The sequence below is a fragment of the Calonectris borealis genome, chromosome 8, assembly GCF_964195595.1.
Source record: "Calonectris borealis chromosome 8, bCalBor7.hap1.2, whole genome shotgun sequence".
Lineage (NCBI taxonomy): Eukaryota > Metazoa > Chordata > Aves > Procellariiformes > Procellariidae > Calonectris > Calonectris borealis.
Window position 1 is genome coordinate 11,709,541 of NC_134319.1, and position 25,508 is coordinate 11,735,048.

Consider the following 25,508-nt stretch of genomic DNA (forward strand, 5'->3'; position numbering starts at 1 on the left):
CATTCCACAAAATTCCATAAGCATCATAAAGATGGTGATACATTATTTTTTTAAGAGGGAAAAATGAACTTTTGGGGTAACATTTTTGTGAATTTCTGGAAAGCAATGTCATTCTTGGTCACTCTCAGTGAAAACAATGTAGCCACCATTGAGTGAAAAACCTCATAGTCCCAGGGGTTTACCCCCTTAGCTGCTCTATGGTTACTGCACACCGATGCACTGGGGTCAAATTTGTAATTGTTCCTCTCCAGCCAGAATTAATACTATAGACCACAGAGCTTTATTTCAAAGCATATTGTAATTCATATTGTGTACATCTGCACTGATACTGAGCTGATAAAGTATTTCTTATTGCATCATGGTAAGTCTTAAGATTAGAGGGGTATGAAGTCATGCATACACAGGTAGTGAGATACAGAAATATTCTAGCTGCTGAGTTTTGTTGAAAGAAGTCTTGCTTGTAACTTAGTGAAGAATTTCTATGGTTTTTGACCCTCTTTCATGACTTTACTTAAATCTGATAGATTTTTGTTAAAATGCTAACAATTCTCACACATGTTGATGGATCCATTTGCAACAGGTGGATAAATTATATGTGGTTTTGCTTTAAACTGCTCACAATGGACAACTTCTCTTTACAAACATCTCTTCTCCCAAGTGTCTCTAAAATAACTCAGGCTTTATCTAATCACCAACTTCAGAAAACATCTTGGACTTTAATTGGAAAGTCAGTATATGTTGGCTGATATGGGTCAAAATGAGCATAATAAAGTGCCTTTACAGATCTAATTCATTTTTTGCTACATAGCAAATGTCCGACAAGTAAGCCAATTTTAACACCATCTGAGGTATTGTATTTTAGAAACTTCCAGAATTGCACTGAGAAGCGGATAAAAACTGTGTCATTTAAAGAATATACATTTTAATGCTGACAGGAGCAGCTCCACCGAACTAATGGACTACTATATTAATGCCCTATCAAATGTGAGTGGTAACTGAAGTCCCAGCAGTGTTCACTGCAATAATACTAACTTGAAGCAGCAGGCTGAGAAGACTGCAGTAGGGCACATATTATGGAAAAGGCAAAGCTCTTTAGATAACCAGAGAAGAAAGAAACATCGGGTAAATCATTTCTGGAAGTTGGGAGGCTGGGAACAACCAAATGCAAAAATTGCACCACATTCTAAGTTCATTTATCAAGAGCTATGATTATACATGGTACTGCCGTAGTAATTCCCTTACCACTTACATCACCTCTAGCTTCTCTGGGTTGAATCTTACCTTTCTTTCCCCCCCTCCCCATCTCAGCTGCGAAAGTGATCAGCAGCTTCAGTTCACTATGTCAATATAGGAAAAAAACAAAAACCAAAACAACAACAACAACAACAAAACAGATTAAAAAGATTTATCTCTTGATAGTTTTCCTGTAATGTGATTTGAGGATCCTGTGACATAGCTCCTGAGGCTTCAAGATCCACAAATTACATCTCCAAACCAGAAAAAGGTTTTGAATAGCCTCACCACATTTGATACCAGCTTCTCAAATGGATAAATAGATTGTTTCTGGGCAGATGGGAACACCACAAGGTGCTTAGGACAAAACTAGGTTCCTATTGTTAGGCTGTGGTTGGCTCATTATTAGAGAAACAGAGGTTATGACCTAGATGATGATAAGCTTCCCAACTGAATGGATCAAGGAACTGGGGTTAGCTTGGACAGTGCCATTGCATACCGTTTGCAAATTATGATCTGTTCTCCAGCAATGGCTGGTGTGTTCGATACTCTGGAGGGCCAGTAGCAGGGTTTTTTGTTTTCCTTGGTGTGTAGGGCTTCTGTTACATTATATATGTCTCCTGTGAAGTCATTTGAGTAGATATGGATTCCCCCTTAGAAGTGATTACAGGGGATTAAAGAAGTTAGTAACACGGGAAAAAAACTGGTAGTCCTTTCTTAATGTGTTTCCCACTGTGCAGCTAATTCTTCCATCAATGAGAAAATAAAATAGTGAAGATTACATATGTGCTGAATGATGGACATACTTGACCATGCTGGGAGGGATGTAATTTACACAACAGCGCAAGTGCTGAGAGATGCTGACTGCCCAGGTGCCAGGCTGTAGTGGGGGAATGGTTCTTGTTTCCCTCTGGACGGCTCCCCAGAGCTCAGTGACAAACGACTGCACTGAGTTACATAGTTGGAGAAAATCTACTAATCGAGCTGAAATTACAGGTCACTTGAAAACTTTGTATATCTGAATGCTCCTGCAGTAGCTGTATGTGTCCTCAGTCTCTATAGCATCTTGGGGCTGCCCCTTCTGTTTGTTCTGTTTGCATTAGAGGTGGTGCAGTACAACAGGGTCCCTGGATTCCTATGTCTTTGGTGCAAGAGTCCCCTCATTATAGCTCGCTTGCAAAGGAGCAGTCTGTAACACTGGCAGACTGACTGAAGCTGGTTATGTAGGGAGATTGTGCCATTTGCAAATGAAAAGTGATGTCTCTGATACATTAACTCCACCCTGATATCTTCATAGAACAGAAATTACTGCTGTTGGGGCTTGCAGACAATCTCGCAACTAATTATGCTGACCTGAGCATGATAACTGTGTTTCATTTGGTATACTCAGGCATGCTTAGCTTCCTTGAAATGAGACGTAGATATGGATGGATGGATTCAGCTTCAGGTTCCTGTTTTGGCTTTTGTTTTGGCAGCTGGTGGTTGGTTTGAGGGGTTTTTTTTCAAACATTGCCTTTATTTTTACCAGCCTTGTAGTTTTACTTTGTTAGCTTCTGGCAGCAGGAATTGTCTTAATTGCTCTGGTCATACAGGACCTTGTGCTGAAGTGCTCTGAGCATTACAAATAATATTAACAGGAAAAGCATGTTGAATCCTTTATTCCATCCCTGCAGATAAAGATTTTGAAATCTTGTTTGCTAGTAAAGTTATCTCAGTGTATACACTTACTGAAAGCAGCTTGGCCATTTTGTCATGTGTGCAGTATATCCTTCTTCCTTGGTCGTGGAAAATGAACGTTTCCCTGGGAAAGATTCAAGAGTTGGGACTGTAGTAGGGAAAAAAAAAACCCTGATCTTTGGACTACTTAGAGGTTAGTTGAGGAGGCAAGCATGAAAAGCTCGGATAATAACGAGTCCACAGTAAGCCATGCTTGGAAATGGTCTTGTTGACATGCTGGTAGTCAGTACCATAGGGGCTCTTTGGCAGATTTAGTCTCTGAAAGGAAGTATTTTACTGCTTTTCTTTTCTCAAGGAAATATAAGAAAGCAGCATGCTTCAAATGATGTTTTTATGGAAATCAAAATAAGCTGCTGTGATTGTCAGAGGGGGTGACAGCAAGATGCAAACGACTCAAGATTTGCATCAAGATTTCACCTCCACAGCTAGGACATACCAGATCTTCACAGAGTAACCAAGGAAGCTCAACCTGTCTCACATACAATTTTATCAGAAAAACTGATCATTTTTGGACAATGGAAAAGATAAATGAAATGTCTGGTCATCTGCCTGGCCGAGGCCAGAGAATTTTAGGCAGCATCTGTTGATGTTGACTTTATTCCATCCCTGCAGATAAAGATTTTGAAATTTTATTCCATCCCTGCAGATAAAAATTTTGAAAGCTGTTGACTTTAAAAGATGGCGATCTTCTTTGAAAATCATGAACAATTTGAGGTCCATTGACCACGTTGGAAAGCTGATCCAATGTTCATTTTAGTCTCCCTAACTATTTCCATTTTTAACATATAGACACACATCTCCAATCCTAAGTGTTTTACAGTCTACGGTCAAAGATGCTTCGTGTGGCACAGGTGTAATTTGTGGGACGTAGAAACACAAGCTCTGAAGGGCAGCTACTGCCTTCCTTTGGTATTTGCATGGCTGACATTTAACAGTTCTCTGGGCGGAACTCTGCAAGGTTCCCCCTTCAATTGTAAAACAGTGTCTTTATCCTGGTGTCCATCGTGTGGATATACTTTGATGTGATGTCTCAAAAGATTCCTCACCGTTGAACTCCTCAAGTTGTATCCCAAACTGTGAATAGCAGTGGGAGAAAAAGAGGGTTCCTTCCAGAAAGGAGTTTGCAGCAGACAGTTGCCAGATAGTCTGATGCAGTGGGCAGTCTCAGTTCAGGAACTCTAAGACTGGGATTGCAGATGGGACTTAGTTTATCGCGTGTGCGTGCAGGGGCAGGAACTATTGAACAGTAACCTCATCTCCTTGTTGTGTTTGTAAAGCTTTTAGCGTGTTGTTGGAACTACATAAAAAACATACTACCCAAAGAGAACTGGTGAAATTCCGCATATGACATACTGCTAAGGCTACCTTTGGAAAGGGAAGGGGTTAAAAAGACAAGCAGATATGTTTTGGATCAGGCTGCACATGATGGCAGCAAACTGCAGAGTGTTGCAGCATCAGGGAACTTGAAATGCAAGGGAGGTGACGCCAAGGACTGCAGGTTATGAAAACTGCAGGAAGGTGATATGAATACCGAGGACAGAGGGAAAGTTAGACAAGTCCCACAAGGAGATGTGGTAAACCTTGGGGAGTTCTGAATCCCTGGGCAGAAAGAATAGGCTGGATTAAAAATTTGTATAAAGAACTAAAGTACCCAGATTTGTGGAGGAAGGACTGGCACCAAAAATGTTATGTCAGCCATAGCACTAGCATCTTCCTTGTTCAGTCACATGAAGACAGTAAATTATGTGTTGGATTTTGTTAAAGGTGTTCTGGCTACCTGCGTGAAAGTAGGTGGCACAGATGCTGTAATGTTACTCAGTGAGGGGACTGGAGAGAGACCACGTGTGACTGGTTAAAGGCTACTCTAGTATAGCACATGTCTCCAATTTATTGCTACTTTCTATGAGAAAATGTACAAAGGAAGAAAACAACAAGCAAGCCGAGCTGGATTGACTACTAACTGCAGATTGATTGTGAAGTTTATTGGTTGTTTCCTCAATAGTGCCAAATCAGCACCTGATGTAGAAACAGTCAGCGGTTTGAAGAAAGTTCTAATTAAAACCAGGATGGAATTGAGCGTTTATAGGGGTTCAGCGTGTAAGTAGTCTTTTTCCCCTTGGATAATGGCAGTGCAAAGGAATGGTCCTATTGCCAAGGCAACATTTGTTGAAATTGTAAAATGTATTTTACAGCACATTCCCTCATGAGAAGGAATGAGGAGATGAAGTTGTTTCCAGCACCATAGTTTGCAAAGCTGGAAATAAAGATTTGCTTATGGTGGGATTCCCAAACATTGTGTATCTTGAACCATTTTTTAAGATGTGGTAAATGCTTGAACCATTTTTTAAGATGCTGTTGTCTTCTGCACACTTTGTCTCACACCATCAGTTGCCCCCCTGCCCTATGCTAGCCCTAGAAAGAAGAATGAGTTTAGAATAGATATCGCAGAAAGCACGTGAAAATTGAGAACTTGATTCAGAAAAAGCACATGCTCAGCTTAAATATATGGATAAAGTGTATATATGGATAAATTATACCATGGATATGGATAAACATGAATGTATGAAGAAAGCTAGGTATAGTCCCTGCCTGTAAAAAGGGCTGTTGTTTCTCTTGATTATGTAGCAATTATCTTCTGTCCTTTCTGTCACACCTCTTGGTTTTAAACTGTAAACGTTTTTGGTCAGGAACCATAATTTTCATTCTACTGTTTAATTCAATGCACGCGCTATGTAAGATACTGAATAGAGACAACCTCTGGCTGGCAGAGTTTGCTTTCAGGAAGATAAATTGAAGAAGAGAGGGCAAACTAGGAAACCAGTGAGCAGGAAGCAGTTGAGCTACTTGCAGGACTAGTTTTCAGTTACTTTCAACTGAAGTAAAATTCTACTGTATCTAATGTATTTAGGATATTTCTCAGATAGTACCTGTTATCTTGTGAATGTCTGAACCATTATTACTAGCAGATCCTCAAAAAAAAAGTTTTCTTCTGGCTAGCTTCCTGGTACATCAGTCTGTCTTAAATAAATCACCTGTTCTTTAATCTCAGATGCAGATGTTTCCCTGATAGTGCAGGGAGCTCTTCCCAATTTTCCAAACATCTTGTACATCAAATGTTGAACTTAAAGCACAGATCAGCTCTGAAAAGTGGCATTTTAAAACATCTCCTCTCATTCTGCTGATCTGCTTCTTCAGGTGGCCAGGGTTATGTCTGGCTTCAGAGCTATAAATAAGCTTCTGCCTCCTGCTAGCCACATGGGTCTAATCGAAGAGGGGTATGGAGATTTTCACAAGCAACTGATTGTTGTTGGGTTTTCATGGGAATCTGGGTGTGAGTACCTCCGGTGCTCTTGAAAATCTTCCCCAACCTGGGTATGGAAAAGGAAGAAATTATCACATTGTGCCAGAATCGTGCCTGTAAGTTCCTTAGGGGACCATGAGGTTGAACAAGTTCAGCTTAGCTCTAAGAAGCCAGGCTCAATTTGTAAGGGTGACATTTAGAAAACGCTGTTCCTTGTCAACCTAGCCCATATGATATGGAAGTCGATTTAACCAATAATATCCTACGGAGGGCTACAGCTCTCAACCCAGATTTGCCCTTGAAAAACCCCAGAGAAAGTGTCTTTCTACTGTGTGTGCCAGTTACCCTGCTCAGTCTGACTGTGCCAGCTAGTGAGCAAGTAAAGCAAACCCAGAGATGGGAGTGAACTTAAAATTTTTCTGCTTTATTACCTTCACATAGACATCGATAGCTTTTCCCAGGCATCAGCTGAGTGTCTGTAAAATCATGCAGGACATGGCCCTCCCACCCTGCGACAGAGAATCAGCAGGGAGGTCAGTTTTACTGCATGTGGGGTTTTCTGGTGTAAAACTCCTTGCAGCGTACTTTTGCTGAAGTGTGCAAAACCAGGCTTGCAGCTACATAAAAGGCCACCAATTTGTTTGTTCCAAGATCAGCTGGATTTAACTGAAGTTTCAGAGGTGAGGCACAACCTTGCAGGCGACCTCCCCCGGCAGCCTAAGTTTCACTTAATAAAACACATTAAGGTAGGTTTGAGGCAATCCTTTAAGGTCAGTTGAACTTTCACTGGAAAATACGAGTGCTGGCAAGTATATGCAATATGTAATGCAAAATGTTTAGGGTGTGGGGAAGAAGTGTAAAGGAGCCATACCACAGTGATGAGCTTGGCTAGAAAAGAGACATGAAACAAGTTCCTTAGTAAAAACACCCTCAGAGACGGGTGAAGAATTTAGGGGGGTTGGTAGAATGTTTTTGTTACCCCCAAGGGGAAAAACAGGAGATCAAAGCCCAAATTCACTTAAGAATGCTTGCTTTGAAATGTATCTATAAATTATAGCACGTATTGCTGGCATCTATTGTAGTCTCTGGTATTTACTTGCATGTATAACGTGAGATTCACAGTGCCCTGCGTTCGCTTGTTAGTCTGTAAAACCTTGTTGGTGTAAAAATGTGTTAGTGTGTAAAGCATGTTGGTGAAGGCAACATTTCGGATTCACAAGTTTCCTAGTAGTGTTTTTGCCTCTTCCCTGTTTTCCCATGGTCTTTGTGCCTCATCCCTGTGATCGTGTGTCCCAGCCACTGACTCACTGGCTAACAGGGGATTCCTTGAGGGGTTGCTGGTAGGTTTTAGAGCTCTACCTGCCTCCTTGCCACCTCTCAGCATTATTAAGGTGCCTGTTGTGGCTGTTATCTTCTTGGTCAGGGCAGAATGGGATGTTGCTCCCAGGGGAATCCACAGCTGTTACCCCTCAGTCAGCAAAGTAGCTGCCGAGGCATGTCACCCTTTGCTTTTAACTCCAGAATCAGTCTCTCCGTTTCATAGCTCGTCTGGAGGAGCAAGAGACGTGACTTCTTGGCATGGCGGAGCATTACCAACAGGCTGTCCTAAGCTTTGTGCTCCAGGCTCTTTCTTCCTCGTGAGTGTTTAGTTTTAAGCGTTGCATTTTAGACACCTCATTTGCTTTGCTGCCCAACAGAGATTATGTCGGGGTTTTGGCACAATTGGATTAAACTAGCAGACCTGGATAACTTCCATTGGCATTTCAGGAGATTTGCTGTAAGGCAAACCTGTGACATTCATACCTTCCTAAGCTTGCACAACTAGGGCGAGAGCTGCAGTTGAGGTCTTGACCTCAGTTACTTAAGCCCCTTTCTCCCAGGAACGTTCATCACTTTAATCACAGAGTCCTAAATAATCAGTGGGTAGCCTGTAATTAGGGGGTTGTGTCTTGGACTCCTGCAGCCTGCTCCCGGTGTGCTGAGCGCTGCGTATTTTGATTTCCCATTCCCCCAAAGGATGTTTGATCTCAGATTTACACTTCAGAAAATTAAGAAGGGTACGGCACCTCAGTCCCCTGGCAATCTTCCTGCTTTCAGTGGTAGGTACCTTGCTTTTCCTAAGTATCGCAGCGCTGCAGCGATTGACACACTTGATTTAAGAGTTTGATTTATAGACTGATACTCAGGCTGAAAGTCAGCAGTTCCAGGGGTGCGTAAATCAGTCTGTCTCTGGGACTAATACTTCCTTATTTATAATTTCAACAGGAGATGGAATTCTTTCTCGATTCTTTACATTTCTTTCAGATGTAATCGACCACCCTGTCCTTTGGTTTAAAGCTATGTGACTTTGCCACAAATAGAGGGAGGGGAAAGTAAGCCGAGTCCAGGAATTGCTGTGCTATAAAAGCTCCATATTGTATGCTCTTGGACTTTGCTTTCTCCCAGCTTCCTTCAAGCCCACACAAGAGATGGACTTGAGGTTTTTTGGCTTTCTTCCCCTCCCCCCTCCCTCCATACATACGCTGACCTTTTAGAAAAATAAATAAAAGATAAAGAAGGACCTGGAATGTTGCAGAATGTGTGTACATTTTGCTCTCTGTTGTTTTCTGCTGGGATTAGTTGTTTACAATGGGAGAGAGAGGGAGGGCAGAGGAAGGGAGGTCTGTGGCCTTAACTGAAATTAGTGGCATTTCACAGTGATCTTGTTAGGTGGTCTGCAGTTTAAAGACCTAAATCCTTGTAATCCCCCCATGCCTCCTTGGCCACTATTCCTTTTGCTCTTGTTCTCTCACTTTCCAAAAAAAACCACCCCAAAGTCAGCCTCTCTGTCTCTCAGATACAGGCGCATAACATACACGCATGCACGCGTGCACAGACACAGACGTACATGCACGCTCTCTCTCATATGCTTCCATTCGCACGTTGTACCTGTATAACAAATTAATGTCTTAGCTACATCTGTTCCCACTACAGGACTGGGCTTGTAAAATGCTCTCTCTAGAATGCAGACGCACACGGAATATTTTTATTTATTTTCTGAAAAACACCCAGCTGCCAGACTTTCAGTTTGTGATTACACTTAAAACAAATTCAAATTGAAATTTCAGCCATAAATCAAATGCCCCAAATTAGTTCCTCTTGTGGGTTTGAACATGCTCTTTGGATTTTAAGGTCAGAAGATATCCGTTTTCACCGTGCTGAAAAGTTTAAAAATATACTGCATTTTCGGGGGAAAAAAAATATGGTTTGCATTATAAAGCAGTACATCAAATGTACGCGTATGCATACACACAACAGTGTCGATGAAGCTGGGTGCTGTCGGAGCACCTTTGAGGACTAATAGCACCTAATTGTTAAGCAAGGCAGGAACTGCGGTGTCTGTTCAGCCAAGAAGAATACAGCAGACTGCCCTGAGATGTGATACCGTGTAAGAGAATAAAAGTTTATTCCTTATTCTTCAACTTAAAAAAATAGTAAAAATTAAATAAACACACAAAATACTTCTCTTGGCAGGCTTTATAACATACTTTTTTTTTTAAAAAAAGGCATTTACAAGTGGTTTCAAAATGGCTGTGTTACATCTGTCAGCGGGTGAAGGGAACACCCACAAATTGTGTTTTTATCTCTTGAAGTTTTGTTCCACTTGAGCAATAAAAGCCGGATTTGCTGCTGGTTTGTGTGATTGGGGTAATCTGAGCATTGAGTATGGTTTTAAAACTTCTGCAGTTGGTTGGGTTTATAAGTTTTAAGAAACTCCTGGGGTGGCGGAGTTCTTGGGTTTTGTTTTACCCTGGCACCGGGGAAGGGTTGGTTTCCGAGCACCTGGCACAGACAAGTTCATCTTGGTTCCCTGGCCCGTCCCTCCCAACAAATGGTTTGGCAGGAACCCCCCTTATCTTTGATGTTAATGTCATCAGCAGTTTCTTGGTTACAATGCTATTCTTTCTCCGGGAGTTGAAAGACTATCCGCAAGTGGGCTCTGAACACACATCTAGTATTCTCCAGCCTGAACTCCAGACCAACAGCTTAAATCCCCTCTCCATTGGGGAATATCCTCCTCCATGAGGATAATGCCGAGAGGTGTAGCGTACTCACGGCGGCTCTCGTGCTCAGAAGAAGTGATAGATGGTGGGAACCTAAAAGTTTGCAGGGGAAAGCTCTCATCTCACTGGCTCAAAGTGATGAAGGAGGAGGTATTTTGGAGCGTGCATTTTGGATAGGAGCCATTTCAGTGGGAAATGAGCAACTCTCTCATCGCCTTCGCTAGTCCTGTTGAAAGCCAAGTCAGGATGGCAGGGGTGGGCAGTCTGCCCTCCACCGATTCATTCCCTAGTCCGGCTGCAAATGCAGAGTCACGCTCGCTCTCAGCGACCGCTGTTGCGCAAGATGATGGCCTGAGCCACTGCACAGGCACACGAAGCTATTGGAGAGGAAGCAGATTGTGACAGTGTGAGAGCAAAGACAGGCAGGGGTCTGCTGTGTATCTTTGCCGCTTTTTATCTTATTAACATGTTAGTAAAAACCTTGCCAAGGCAACCTGAGCTGGTTACTTGTAGCATAATTGCTCATATTGCCTCCTTATAGGTCAGAGGAGGGGGAGTTTAAGTGAGTTAAAAGAATAATTGTTCAGAGGGGACAGTCTGTTCGAGGGGGGTCGTAACTGCTAGCCACTGCGGCTGAGGTCCGGTTTTATTGCTTTTACTCCTGCAGAATTAATGCCAGTTTTGTGGGGCAGATGGTTTCTGCTCTGACTCACACAAGCAACAGAACTGTAATATGTTTAATGGCAAATTCTGTATACTAGATAATAGTGATGTGTAAGCAGGAAAATACTAGGAATTAATTTTAGGATCAGCAGTCTGGAGTGAGGATTGATATTTCTCTCTTCTCCTGAGGTCCACAGCTGGCTAGCTCTCCATTCAATATAGAATTGAGGCTCAGGGCTTTGACCTGATACCAAAACCCCTCTATGCTGTTAGTTCAGACTCCAGGGTAACAATTCTGTCCACGAGCCAGCCTGATGGTGCGGTGCAGCTGTGTTTCACTAGTGCAATGAGTAGTGGTGACGCCTGCGACCAAGGTGGGGAATGGCTGCAGGCCATTAAACTGTGGAACTCGCCATGCAGAAAGTCACTGAAGCCAAAAACTTCAGACAGAGATCAGCTGTTTGACTGAGGATAGCAAGAATATCCACAATTGTTGTAATTAATATTAGCAGAAATACTGGGGAGAAGATACGAAATGCCGTGGTTCACAGTAGGATTAATCTGGCGGAGCAGATTGCTTGCATCTCTCTGGGGTTATATATCGTGCTTATACGTTCCTCCCAATCAGCTAATTTTGATCAGTGTGTTAGACTTAGTATTTTTAGAAACTTCTTAGCTGGGTGCCTTCAAATTTTCTGTCCTTCAATGACTTCTACCTATCTTTGCACATGTGAAAATAAGGAAACAAATCATTTGCATCGTAGCTATTTTTTTCTCTGTAGCTTTGAAAGAAATTACATTTAATACCATTTAACACTGCTCATGATGCTGAGTAAACAGCATTTCAGGACACATCACGGATACTAGTAAATATTCACAGCTTCCATTTTACTGCATGGAGGGGCTCAGACCAATGCAGTAACTCACTCAGAATCTCTCAGCAGAGGATTTACGAAGCCAGCACTTGGACTTCGAACTTCTTTCCTATCTGGACAATCAGATCAGCAGACTTGAAAGCTGGTTATCACAGATTCAAATAAATTTTGGAAGAAGGTGACTTTTGCTAAAGTTCCATCCTATGTAGCGTTTCAGACTTTGCGGTGTCAAAGGCTACATGAGGGTGAAGATATCCAAGGCAGCTAGAGCAGGTCCAGTGTGGGTTGCATTGGTTTAGTACTGCAGAGTAATCATGTTCGGGTGCTTGAATGTAACATGAACAAAGCCAGCCAGCTGAGGTATTGATCTGCCCCTTCTCGCCACCCTTTCTTAGTGCCTGGCAAGCTGGAACGTATGAAACTTCTCAGCAAAATTCGCAGGGAAGGACTGGGCTGCTGCTCCTCTTTTTAACTGGGGAGCTGAGCAGAGAAGCCACCCTCGCAGTTACCCAGGCTGTCTGTGGAAAATACGAGACTTGATCCAGGTCCCAAGGGCCAGGCCAGTGTCCTGTCTATGAAATCCTCTGGCAGTATTTATTCTGTTAAGGAAATGTAGAGGAAAGCTGTTCTAACAGGAGGTAAAACTGGAAACCCTTTTTTGCAAACCCATTCTGACAGCTGGTATTTCAGTTTTTCCAGCAACTGGGTGTGAGGATCAGGAGAAGAATAGTGGAGTTTTTGAGAAAAGAGCAGAACTGAACCTACTTACAGGATCATGTCACAGGCTCATTAGATATTCCGGCGGGTGCCTTTGTTTTGTACCTGTCATTTTAAATTATTTTCTTCTTTACTTTGTGTTTATGTTGTAGGTGTTGTCTTCAGGGCAGTGTTATTTGTCATAATGCCGTGATAGAGAAGGGTGCAGACATCAAAGACTGTTTGATTGGAAGTGATCAGAGGCTGGAAACCAAAGGTAAGTAGATGAGCTGTATTTACAGTGCATTTGTAATAATTTTCAGAATTTCTTCCTCGATATTTTACTCCTGCTTCTTCATGAAGTGCCAGTAAACAGTGGCAGTTCTACAGTGTGGTGTCCTATAATATTAGGATTTGTTTTTCATGGAAAGTACAGCTTCTTGGCATAAGAATAGTTCAGGGACTTGCTCCGCTGAAGTTGGCAGAAAAGCTCTGTTGTTGTTGTTATAAAGAACAAGATTGGGTGCTGAGACAGTCTTTTCCCAGAGACCACAATTAGATCAGCCTGAAGTTGTCCTCAGCAGAAGGAGCCGTTATTTTGGCTGGTAATCTTTTTCAGTGTCAGGGGCGATGCAGTCAAATTATTGATCACACAGACGTCCTTGTCTTTGTAGATGCTACCAACCCACGGTGCCAGCGTGGCTCCCATTCACCTTGCTCCAAGCAAAAGAATATGGAGATGGAGATATAGAATATCGTACTAGGAGCTGCTGTGCTCAGTACTAAATACAAGGGCAGCTATGTTCAGACCTGCTTTACTGCTATGAAATGCTATTTTGGGGCTTCAGAGAGGTTCCAACTACGTGACCCTCACTGGGGCAAAGTTAAGCCATCCAGTGGAAGTGTGCGTGGAGAGGGCTCGGTGGTAACCGCCTGAATGGAACTATTGATTTCCTGCCCTAAGAGATAATGGGCAGGAAATGGCTGTCTCAGTGACTGCATCCCAAGCAGAGGGCTTTTTAATGAATATTTATAGTTGGGGTTTTGGCAGATCCCTGCTCTAGGGTGTGGACTGAGGACAAAAGTAAGTTCCTTTGCAGGCTCCATGTGAAGTCATTTAGTCAGATCAGGATTTGTTTGCTCGCTTTGTCTTTATGGGTGGATTCCCAATTGTAAATGTCCTGACACAAAGCAGGGTTTGCACTTAACGTAGTTGTCGTGGTTTAACCCCAGTCGGCAACTAAGCACCACACAGCTGCTCGCTCACTCCCCCCTGGTGGGATGGGAGAGAGAATCGGAAGAGTAAAAGTGAGAAAACTCGTGGGTTGAGATAAGACAGTTTAATAGGTAAAGCAAAAGCCGCACGCACAAGCAAAGCAAAACAAGGAATTCATTCGCTACTTCCCATCAGCAGGCAGGTGTTCAGCCATCTCCAGGAAAGCAGGGCTCCATCACATGTAACGGTGACTTGGGAAGACAAATGCCATCACTCCGAACATCCCCCCCTTCCTTCTTCTTCCCCCAGCTTTATATGCTGAGCATGATGTCATATGGTATGGAATATCCCTTTATCAGTTGGGGTCAGCTGTCCCAGCTGTGTCCCCTCCCAGCTTCTTGTGCACCCCCAGCCTGCTCGCCGGTGGGGTGGTATGAGGAGCAGAAAAGGCCTTGACTCTGTGTCAGCACTGCTCAGCAGTAACGAAAACATCCCTGCGTTATCAACACTGTTTTCAGCACAAATCCAAAACACAGCCCCATACCAGCTACTGTGAAGAAAATTAACTCTATCCCAGTCAAAACCAGCACAGTAGTATAGCGTAACCTATTGTCAGCTATGCATATGACAAATTTGCCTTCAAATTGAAACTAAAAGTGAAAAAGACTCGTGAAAACAAAGTATTGATCTTGCAGTTGCAAGTCTCGGATACCGTAGGAGACACCCAAAGAGTGTTCCGTGCACTGTGGTCTTGGTCCCTGTGTACCAGAGCCTGTGCCTACTCATGGCTTTGCCCGTCACGTCAGTCTGAAGGCTGTTGCGGGGTTCATTGCCCCCCTATCACTGAAGATTTGCACTATTCATGATGCTCCGTCTGTGTCCTCCCCTGAACACAGAATCATAGAATCATTTAGGTTGGAAAAGACCTTTAAGATTGAGTCCAGCCATAAACCTAACACTGCCAAGTCCACCACTGAACCATGTCCCTAAGTGCCACATCCATGCATCTGCATGAATCTCTAGGAGAGCTGAATCAGGTCGCATTTGGTTGTTAACCTGCAGCGTGAATTATGAGGAGATGGAGTGTAGATTTAGCTAATATTTTAGGAAATAGGAATATGTTTTATTTCTTTAGTAGATTATATCAAACAGAAATATCACCCTTTGACCTCGCTCACATCTGCTTCAGTAATCTCTTCCAGGGTGCAGATCCTAGTCGGGTTGATTTTAGTATGGAAACATTTCTTTCTTCTTGATTGTCCTTGTCATCGTCGTCTGAATATTTTTCAGAGTCTGTAGATGTATTTGCAGGGAGAGTAATGGAGCTGTAACCTGTGGTTCATTTGCCTATTCTTGTGGAGTCTACTGCTCACCTCTCCAAAGCTTAAACCCACTTCTTAATGAGTCTATGAGCCCTCTAGTTAAACTGTTCAGAAACGTATGATTGACGTGAGCAAAGACACATTCAGGTAGATTATGAATACACCATTATGCTGAGCAAGAAAAAATAATAAAGCCTCAGTTCATTTCTCTGCCTCAGTTTCCTAACCATTCTGGAATTTCTTTGGGCTGGGGGTCAGGTTCTCCTCGGTGGTCCGGGATCTGTCTGCAAAGTTCATGACTTATTTCCTGAACTGTGGAGTCTTTCCAGCCCAGCACGTCTCTTCTGACCTTGGCTGGTCCCGTAGTAAACTGGGCCCTCTCTTTTTCACTGTGAAAGCATGCCATGACTTCCTTTCCCCTGCCCAAGACTTCCTGTATCTTGTGCCAAGCTTTTGGTGTGGCCCTGGAAGTCTGTTTCCATATTCCCCCTTTCATCAAGACTTTGGCTGTGTTGTTCTGTTTGGTAACTTTTCCTTCTTCAAACACAAGCCTCCATGGCCAGGTTAAAAAAAAACTAGTTCTCTTGGGTTGGAGCCACCTTTTGTTGCAAGCTGATCACACTTCAGCAGACGTAAGCGGTAGCAGCTGGCTGTTGACCCTAGTCTGGGAGTTACATGCTAGAAACCTCCTCAGCAAAGCTGCATACACCTTCCCAGAAACATTAAAAAAATAAAAATACAGCAGTCCCTTATTCCAAAGCATCAGCCAGGATTCATCAAAGGTAGAAATATCCCTGAATCATCCTACACAGCCCCACGCAAATCCCACAGTTGACTTTGCTGCAGAACTGGCTGTGTGCTCCCTGCTCTGCCGTATGAGTCCTGGCCACACTGCCCAGGCGGCTCGGGGTACAAGAGCTCTTTGAGCCAGTGGTGCACCGACCTCCTTTCATAAAATGAACTCCAGTCCCATGCAAGGAGGATGGCAGGAGAACAGCTACCACAAATGATAGGCAAACGTAACTCAAACCAGCTCTCATCCTTCTCCTTCTGCGGAAGAATATGGGCATATTTAGGGTGGTCCAAATGGTACAGCTGGGAGTAATGGGATTGAATTAAACACAATTTAGGTTGGCTATCTGGAACGTTTTCCTAACGATGTGGTCTGGTAGGCTGTGGGATAATCTCCCTGGGGACATGGTGGGAGACCTCATCACTTAATAATGGGCTTGGCAAAGCTCTGGACACCTAAATAGAGGGAACACTCCAACACTGGTTACTGGGGTAGATCAGATGCAGCCTATTACTTTCAACCTGAAAAGAAAGTTAGAGACACAGTGGGGCCAGGTAACTGTCAGCAATGATGTCCCAGCCCTGCGTTGACTTCAGCCCTATCACAGCACTGGCCAGAGATGGTACTTTTACGTGTCTCTGTCAAAGTCAAGGTATGGAGTTTTATTAAAATTCTGGATTTGCAAGCCATGCTTCCTGAGAGCCATACTATTCTCTTCCTACTGCTTTTATTACCATGCTTAGGAAGCATCCACTTTCCTTCCTCTTTGATACTTTAAGGAATTTGGTAAGAGAGAATTAACAGATGGGCCTTGTGAAAGCTACCTCACGCAGGTAGCAGTTTGAAAAACATGTTGATACCTAAGAAAAAGGAGGTAATTATTAAAGGGATAGGAAATAGCAGGCAGCAGTTCTGAAAGAACTTAATTGCACGGAGCATTCAATCACTGTTTCGAAGACAGTTATTAGGATCATGCTCCAGCCTTTTTGATGAACTCCTTTTTAAAGAGGAGCTCAAAAGTAGCATGCACTCATTGAAGTAGGACTAGAGAAGGGAGTGCTGGTGATGGGCCAGTCGAGGAGTCAGATGAGCCCTAGAGTCAGTGAGTTCAGTTCCCAAAGGAGTCTCTAGGCAAGATTCAGCAGGGAGTACGTTATACATCTGGTATAGATTAGCCAGGAAGAGGCATATACAGTAAAGTGGCCTAACCTTTCTTCAAAGCAACACCAAGCGCAGAAATGGTAAAGACACACACATAGGGTAGAACTAGCAAAATTGACACAAAACTCACCACCGTATCCCTCGCCTTCATCTCTGTTGTCATTGAGGCAGGAATGTTTTATGTGCATTGTTGTTTGGAGCCAATGTTGTTTGGGGACAGCTTGAGTCATTGCACACCCAAAAAGTGCATTACAGCAGTGTTGTTGCCGCAAAGCATATGTTCAGAAAGGGAAAAAAATGCCAGCAGCCAGGATGCTGATGTAATCTTAGCTTGGTATCCTGGTACATACTTAGTAGTAGCATTATCTCCGTGACCAGGCTGTAGACTAAGACTTCACTGTGCTTGTTCCTGTGCAGTTTTTATGCCACCATATATTTTTATTTTCCTTGGTGGCCTGACACAGTCAACACCCAGAATGAGTAGTGCTTGCTGAATGTGGGGGTTTTCCGTATTCCTCATTTTTCTGTCCTTTTTCAGTTTGTCTGAAACCTTAATTACTGTACACTATGCAAGAGACAAGATCCTTCCTTTCTATGGCTTTTCTGCAACATTTGTCATCTTAATGCTTCACAACTGTTAACAACCTCATTTTCACCTCCTCAGTATGAACGTCATTGGTTTTTCCTCCTATTTTACAGAGACCTGAGAGACAGGGAGATTCCGATCATGTGCGCATTCATTTGGACTGGCCAGCTTAAGCGCTGAAGTTGCATGTTACATGTGGCATTTCCTAGCTATTACAGACTTGACATTTTAGCCTTAGCATTTTCTTTGTAAATGTTGGGAGCTAAGGTTCAGTCCACTGAAAAAAAAAAAAGGGATGATCCCTTGCATGGATCATTAGCAGTGTCAGAAACTTGAACTCCATTGTACAGCTTTCTGCTGCTTCAGCTGATGGGAACTGATAGTAGTGGGTCATATTCCTTAAAGGGAGGTGGATCTGCAATGGGACAAGAGAAACTCTTTTCCAGGAGGTTTCACGGATGCCCATGGGTGTCAGTAGCCCTAGATCCATTCCTGGTGCTGGGAGGAGAAGGCTCTGGTTACTGTAGGCTTTACTGCTCTTGCCCCCAGCATCAGCCGTTGGACCCCAACTACATCACCTGTGTCCTACCTAATCCTGACTCCTGCTTCACAGCTCCCTGCTATGGCTTTGTCCCAGGACCAGTCTCATCCCATTCCTAGCCTTCTCTTTGTTTTTCCTTCTAGTCTTTGTCCCATGTAGATTCTTGTTTTTCTCTCTTACTTGGTTATTCCCAGACACCCACCTGACTCCTCCTGGTCTGACCGTAGCTGCTATTTCCAGTCCCCTTGCCTAACAGTCCCATGCTCCATTTCCCATCTGGCACTCACCCCCTGACTGCTTTGAGTCAGATTGCATCCCTTTCTGTACCGCCGTCGTGCCCGGGCAGGATCATTCTGGGTACAGGAGGGAAGCAGTTCTGTGCCGAGTGCTGCACTGGTCCATAGAGCAGGGATACAAGCGTGGGGGAAGCCCTGCCTTCCTCCTGCGCTTCCATGGTCGAGAGTGCTCACTGCAGACAGAGTCTCTGGAGCTTTTAGCTGCCCTCCTGAGAACATGTGCAAACTGAGATTTTTTTTCCAGAGGCTTATCACATAGCCAAAACTGTGTGGTTTCTCACAAGAACAGAAAAAGGCACATATCCAGTAAGGACTGGCTCCCGTTTCCGATCATTTTCCAAGTCCTGTTCCAAGCTTGGAGTCCTAGGACTTCTCAATGAAACAGAGTAAGATTGTTTTATTTTAATGAGGGCCAAAGAGCACATTTTTCTCTAATGTCATCCTCTGAAGGCAGGTACAGCTTATGAAACTTCCACATATGAATGGGTGACTGCTCGTGAGGATGCTTTGCCCCAGCCAAGATTTAGCAGGATAGGGACAGGAAGGAACTGAGGGACTTTCTGATGCTCTCGCTGCATTCAAGAAGGGGCGAGCATCTGCTCTTGCAAGATGCTGAATACCTCCTGGTGAAGTCTTCAGGAACTGAAAACACTTAGCACAACACAAGGTCAGGATCAGAAAGCATGCTGCAGTGCAGATGGGAGTTATGAAAGCTCGTGAAGAACAGACACAGACTAAACAGTGCACACATGTATATCGTGCACTGGGGTGCAAGATGAGCTGGAGATGATGTAGGAATGGTGTAAATTCATAGCAAAACCGAGAGGTCCATATGATTTGTTCCCTGAAGCAGTTTTACTACTGAGTGTCCCTGACAAGGATATTAGTTGGCAGTTAAAACAGGCATCTCTTAAATAGTTGTCAATTTTGTTTCAGTGACTATGCAATGACTACATTTCTAACTGATCCTAATAAGCCTCTTTTCCAAGTTGTATAAAAATGCTTTATGAGTTCTGGCCTTAGCAGTGGCATGAAACTTCCCTAGAATATCCATCCAGCAACGCTTTGTCCTCCCCTCTGCCGCTGAGGACTGTCACACTTGTGCACACTGTCATTCCCGACCGGGGAAGTTCAGACTTCCTGAGTGAGCGGGTTAAACGAGCTGCCACATTCGCAGCATGTTGATTGTGAAGTCTACCCATAAGGCAGCAGTTTGTAACCTTGTGGAAATATTTTTACATGCTCCATGCAGAGAAAATAACCACTTGTGCTCTGCTAGAGCTCAGCCACATGAAAGAGCCAGGAAGAACACCCCAATGGATGCTGAGAAAGGAGAGGGACCTCTGCTTGCATCCAGCACAGTGGGCAGCAGTGCCCAGGCAAATATGGCATCTCTGCCATCTTAGCAGGAAGCGTAGACAGAGTCTTTCAGACTGACGTTTCTGAGATCCCTGCTCGTGTTTGCTATGAGATGGTGATACCCCATGGGAGCACATCGATCGGTACAATGCAGTCACTTTCTTAAACACTTTCCTAGGACTCTGCCCCGGTACTAGGACTCCAAGTGTGTCCTTCTCCCCAAGGTGCTTGCTATCTTAGGCACATCCCCATGTGGTCTCCTTTTCCCTTGACTAACCTTTCTCCTAACACCCTGACTGATCACTTTCCCGTACACCTCTCTTTCCAGTTCCTTCACTCCCCCCATCCATCTGCTCCAAGCCACGGTAAATTCTTCTCTCTTCGGGCACTGAGTTCAGTGTTGTCTTTACCTTTACACTCCCAAGACACGTCTATTCCCCAGATGGGTTTGAGGGCAAATGGGTTAATACTGGTTGAACTGAGAAAAGCCTCAGCTGAACCAGGTGAGCACTGGCACTGTGCACTGGTGGTTGCTCAGGGTGGGTGTGAGGCAGGAGTGAGATCTCTACTGCCTGCCCGTTCTGGGCTGCAGGCCCCAGCTGATCTGCCTGCCCCACTCCCAGTGCCCCTGGGGTGAGTTGCACTTCCCAGCCCTGGGAGCAGCTGGGGCACCCAGCTCATGGGGAGCATCGCTCCCAGAGACGCGCGGGCTCGGCTGACGGCTGTGCAGCGGGGCTGACGCGGCACTTGGGAGAAATCGTGAGACACTCCTGGCCTCTGGGGCCACAGCATGGTCACCCCTGATCTCCAGTGATCACGTAAGTAAAGTGTGGCTGGCGAGAGAGCAGGCCTTGACTGGAAAGCCCCACTGCTCTGTAAACACAAACAAATCAGCCCCCATCACCTGCTTCCCTTCTTTATCTCTACATGTAATTTAAAACACCCTCCAGCCTCCCAAAGTCAAGCTTCAGCTGCTTCCCATCCCCTTAAGCCCCTTTAGTTCCTCTCCCCCCCAACCTGGCTGCTTTTCCAGGGCCAACCATCACTGCAGAGACAAGTTGCTCTTCTCTCCCACTCTCTGATCCTTTCTGTCCTGGGTGAATGTGGTAGGAACCACCCACAGCGTGTTTTCGTGCATGCGTTTCTGCAGCCACCCCTCCCCCCCGCCTAGTTTTTTAAGTTAAACTATCTCTTGCTTTAAAGAGAGCAAATACACAGCAGTGGCTTTCATCACTGCTGTATAATAGAGCAGTAATTCTGTGCCAGGGACTGTTTTCTATTTTATTTTAAAGGGTTTATAAAACAGTGTATGTAATTGAGTGAGTAAACTGAACGTTTTCTGGAGCCCCTGAGGGCTGGAACTTCGTGGTGGTCCTGGGCCTAGGCCCTAACCTTTTTTTTTTTTCCTCTCTTTTTTTTTTTCCCCTCCCTTTCCCCTCCTTCCCCTCCTCCTTTACAACCCAGCGTTGCCACCAGCAGCAGCAGCAGCAGCAGCAATCTGTCTGGGGCTAATTGAGCAAACAACAAGGAGATGCTTTCACATGGCTTTTAAAGGAATGCTCCGGCATCCCCTTTCTGTAAGCAGCTTGGCAGGAACCTGCCAGGAAGGCTGGGGAGCGCTGGGTCCCCGGCCCCCGGCCTGCTGATGGGGTTTGTGCTGGGCTGCGCAGTCATTTCCGCCCCTCTGTTTATTTGCATTACAATTTGTTTTTAGCCAAGCACCAAAAGCTGCGCTGCTCCCCAGCTCTCTAGCTCTCCTTGCCTTGTGCGTATGTTTTTAAGGGGCTAGTGTACACTATGTGTAAACAAATGTCTTCCAAAGCAGGAACGCATATATAATGAGTGACAGGTTTTTGATTTACACTCAGTAAAATCTCCGTGGACACTCGGTTCGAGCACCCAGGCTGACTTCAGGCTGGGCTGCTCAGCAAATTGAAGCAAAGTGCTAATCAGGAGGTTGAATGTGTTGATCAGCTCTGGATCTGCTTAGCACCAGATGCTCCCAATCTGAGAAGATCTAGTTGAACATGATTTAAGGTTGCAGAGTCCAACTCGAAGGCTTTCTGCAAGTCCTTTCTCTAATCCCTCTTCTTTCTCTGTGGGCTGAATGCATCTGTAACCCTGCCAGTGTCAGATAAAAGGCAGCCTGGTAAGAAATCCCTAATGGGGAGCTGGGGAAGGAGAACGGAGCTGAACAGCTAAGCATGTGAGGTACTTCTCCCTCCTCCCCCCGAGTTTCAGGCAGAGTTTCTGCATGAACTGAGCTTGCTGGTACCAGCCAGAGCCACTGGCAACTGGCAGCCACGGCTGATAATGAAACGCTATCCGCAGCTCGGCTCTCTGGCACATGCAGTGGAGTCTGAATTCCCTTCCCTCCACAAGGAGGGCTTTGGGAAGGGAAGAGGGAAGCAGGGTGAATCCTTATCTGCCTATCGCATCCCCTGGGGGTGCGGAATCGGGCTTTGTTTCTAGCAAAACCATTCCCTTTATCACTTAAAAACTTTCTCTCGGATTTGAGGCAGGCACATTCATGTGTTTTCTTTTAGCCTGTACAAGGAGAAATGAGTTTGGTGATTTCATGCGAGTCTCTGAGGTAGCAGTGACATACCAGGCAGGCTGTGTGTGCCTGCTTCAGGGAATCTGGGCCACACGGATCAAGGAGGAGACAAAACAGGCAGAGGGATGGGAGATGAGGGAATGCATGCTCTGATTTCCTGTGTGGCTTTGGCTACTTAAACTCCCTAAACTCGCTGCTGCCTCACTTTCCCTATCTATAAAATGGGAATGCTCCTATTCGCCCACTCTCGAAAAGCATTTTGAACTCATCAGGTGTAAAATGCAAGATATCATAAGGCGGCTGCAAGCATGTCAGTGCAAAATACAAATAGTTGGTACCACCTCTGCAACAAAGTATGTGACGGGACTCATCCCAGCTCTGCACGTTTAGGACAGTGCAGGATGCTGTCTGAAATGAAGCAAGAAGTTCCTTATTAAAAAGTATTGCTACAGATAACCTATATATAGAACCATAAATTGACATGGCTCTTTATAAGCCTAGATGAAGGCATGTTTAATCTGCAGAGGCATAACGTAATTACTCTCACTGGATGGTAGCCAGGGTCTTATTCACATCACAGAAATCAACATGATAGGTAGTCTGCTTGGAGGAGGTTCAGGAATGGAGTCACAGGAGTTGCTACAGGGCCTGTTTGAGATATATTGGGAAAGTTGTTGGGGGTGAGGAATGTTATAGCAAGAAGTGCTGCAGGTTGGATTTGAGGTACCTTGGCAAAGCTGTGTGGGGTCCAGGACGAGAGGAGAGAGGTGCTGAAGGCTGGACTTGGGGCTATTGGCAGAGTTGTGCTGGAGAGGTTGTGTGGTGCTACCTACATCACACTTGCACCTGGCGCTTGTACAGTCAGTCCCTCATTTTCCTGAGCACTGCATCCACCTCTGCTCATCCTGCCCAAAGTGCTGGAGATGGGGCTCCACGTTCCAACTTCGAGCTCCAAGATGTTAGCATGAGGCTTCAGCATCAATTATCAGTTGTCACTAAATACCCTGAGCAAAGAACTAAATGACTCGATCTGATGCTGAAGGCGAGAAGCAGCTCCTTGATCTCCTTATTTTTGCCTTCACGAGGGGTCTCTGAAAGGCGGTTGTGTGCCTAACCCAATTCTGTCCCCCAGGCTGAGACGGCAGGATCCATATGATTGTGGGGTCGGGGTGGTAGTGGGAAATTACCTTGCCACAATCCAAAACTCCTTAAAGTTTTTAGAGCAGTTTTTGATTAAACCTTTTCTGGAGCAATGGTTTGTATCGTGCAAAGGTAATGTCTTGAATTTTAAACCAAGAGAAGCATCGTGTTGGCCTGGCCGGTTTGGGCATTGCCAGGAATTTCTTCATTTAGCCAAAGGTGGCATGTTTGTTGTTTTGCAGCAGTCTTGCAAAATCCATTCCCCTGAGGGGAGGAGTTTTAGGTGGGTAAATAAAACACAACTCGTTTTTTCCATCATCCTTGACTATCCACCCCCACTGCTGTGTAAGGTGTGGGAGAGAACACAGCCTCCATCAGTGTATCCCAGCACCTCACAGGCCTTGATGCTTTGTCCCAGGCTCCAGAGCTGATTGTTATTCCTAATGTGCAGAAGGGGAGATGGAGAGCCTAGGGGCATGGGTCAAACCACCTGAGCTCCACCTGAATGGGTGTCCAGCTCCCAGAGAGCAATTTAGATTCACCGCTTCCCCCCTCGGTACCCTGAGGACACCCACTTTGAGCACACTGGCTTTGTGTCACGCTCTGAAGCCACATGCTTGGGTTTTTTAGGCACTGGGCTTTCAGTTGCATGTTTTTATTATTTTGGCTTTAGATCCCTTATTTGCAGTCCTTCCCTGACAAGCTGCTTTTGCATTTTAAAGGGAAGGCTCTTTCAGTACAGTGCATTAACAGTGCTGGGGCAGGGACTGGCACGTTAATGTGTCCACTGGGGCTGTGCAGAGCTCCTGGGAACAGGCGAAGGAGTGACCTTGCAGAAATTGCCCCTCCAACAAATTTGCTCCACAGGAGTCTAAGGTGGGCTGCCCACCGTTACCCTCAGAGGTGATAACTGTGCCTAGAGACCTTGCTTCACATGGATACTTTTGGAGAGGCTCCATCCAGATTTTTGGAATCCAGGAGGGAGAAGTCAGGTTTCAATTAAAAAAAAAAGCCCTTTTTTTTAAGCTGCAAGGGTTGAGTTGGGATTGCTGAGAGGATCTCGCGCTGCCTCGCTGATGGCCCCCCGATGCTGAGCAACCCCTCTCCTCCCCAGTCTCCATGCAGTTTGAGGGCATGCAGCACACTTTAGGGCCGGGGTGGATTACTGATCTTTAATTTTACGTCAGATCTCCATGTTGGATGTCGATGGTTCTTTGCCTCGACCTAGGCCTCACAGGTGTAGCAGCAGCTGTGACTTCCGCCAGGCCTCTCTTGTTTAGTAGTGACACATACATGTGAAAACTCTCATTAGAGAAACCTCCTGATGTTTAGTCAGTTGTTTAGGCTTTTGCCATGTGTGTGGGATACTGCTGGAGAGACGCTGGAGTCCAAAGAAAGGCAGCGAATCTGTGTTCGAGTTCCCCAGAATCTGCTTTTCTCATTTGTTTTAAAGTTACAGATTTGAAAAATGCAAGGTCTGAAACACTGCTGCAAAACTCAATTCCTCTTCTTTTTCTCCCTCTCTCTTTTCAGCCAAACATGTTAATGAAGTCATTGTGGGCACCGAACAGCTGATGGAGATATAACCCGAGTAGGTTTTAAAGATGATTTTATGGAAGCCAGCAGCAGAACCAGATGTTCAAGCATCATAAGATCATCCGTACAGATCAGTACTGGCACGGTTTATCCTGTCATTGCTCCTTTCCTGTTCAGCTTTATATTTATGTCTTAATAAAGAAGTATTTACAGAGCGGTGTGTCCGTCAGCCCCTCCCCCCTCATTGGGATGCACGCGGGTTTGTGCCGGGTAATATCGGTTCCTGCGCGCCCGGCGAACGCACTGTACTTTTCCAGCAGAAGGGAGAGCGGGGACCACACAGACTGTGCCTACTCCAAAGAATGACTTAGCCGCCCTCCCTGCGATGTAAACCACGTCCCTGCAGTCCTGCACCACCGTCCCCGAGCCTGGGAGAAACTGCTCGGGATGCTG

The 25,508-nt window shown here is 44.9% G+C and overlaps 1 protein-coding gene across 2 annotated transcripts in view; it reads left to right on the top strand.

Annotated features, from left to right (window-relative positions):
• The window catches only part of EIF2B3 (eukaryotic translation initiation factor 2B subunit gamma), a 105,321-nt gene extending 80,054 nt beyond the window's left edge, over nt 1-25,267 (top strand). Inside the window, exons 11-12 of one of the 2 annotated variants that reach the window (XM_075155947.1) lie at nt 12,722-12,825; nt 25,053-25,267. In XM_075155947.1, the coding sequence (XP_075012048.1) occupies nt 12,722-12,825; nt 25,053-25,105 (157 nt within the window). In that variant the 3' untranslated portion in view covers nt 25,106-25,267. Of the gene's footprint in view, nt 1-12,721; nt 12,826-13,222; nt 14,103-25,052 lie in introns of those variants that run through there. The other variant, XM_075155946.1, reaches the window with a different exon arrangement.
• Nucleotides 25,268-25,508: the final 241 nt, after the last annotated feature.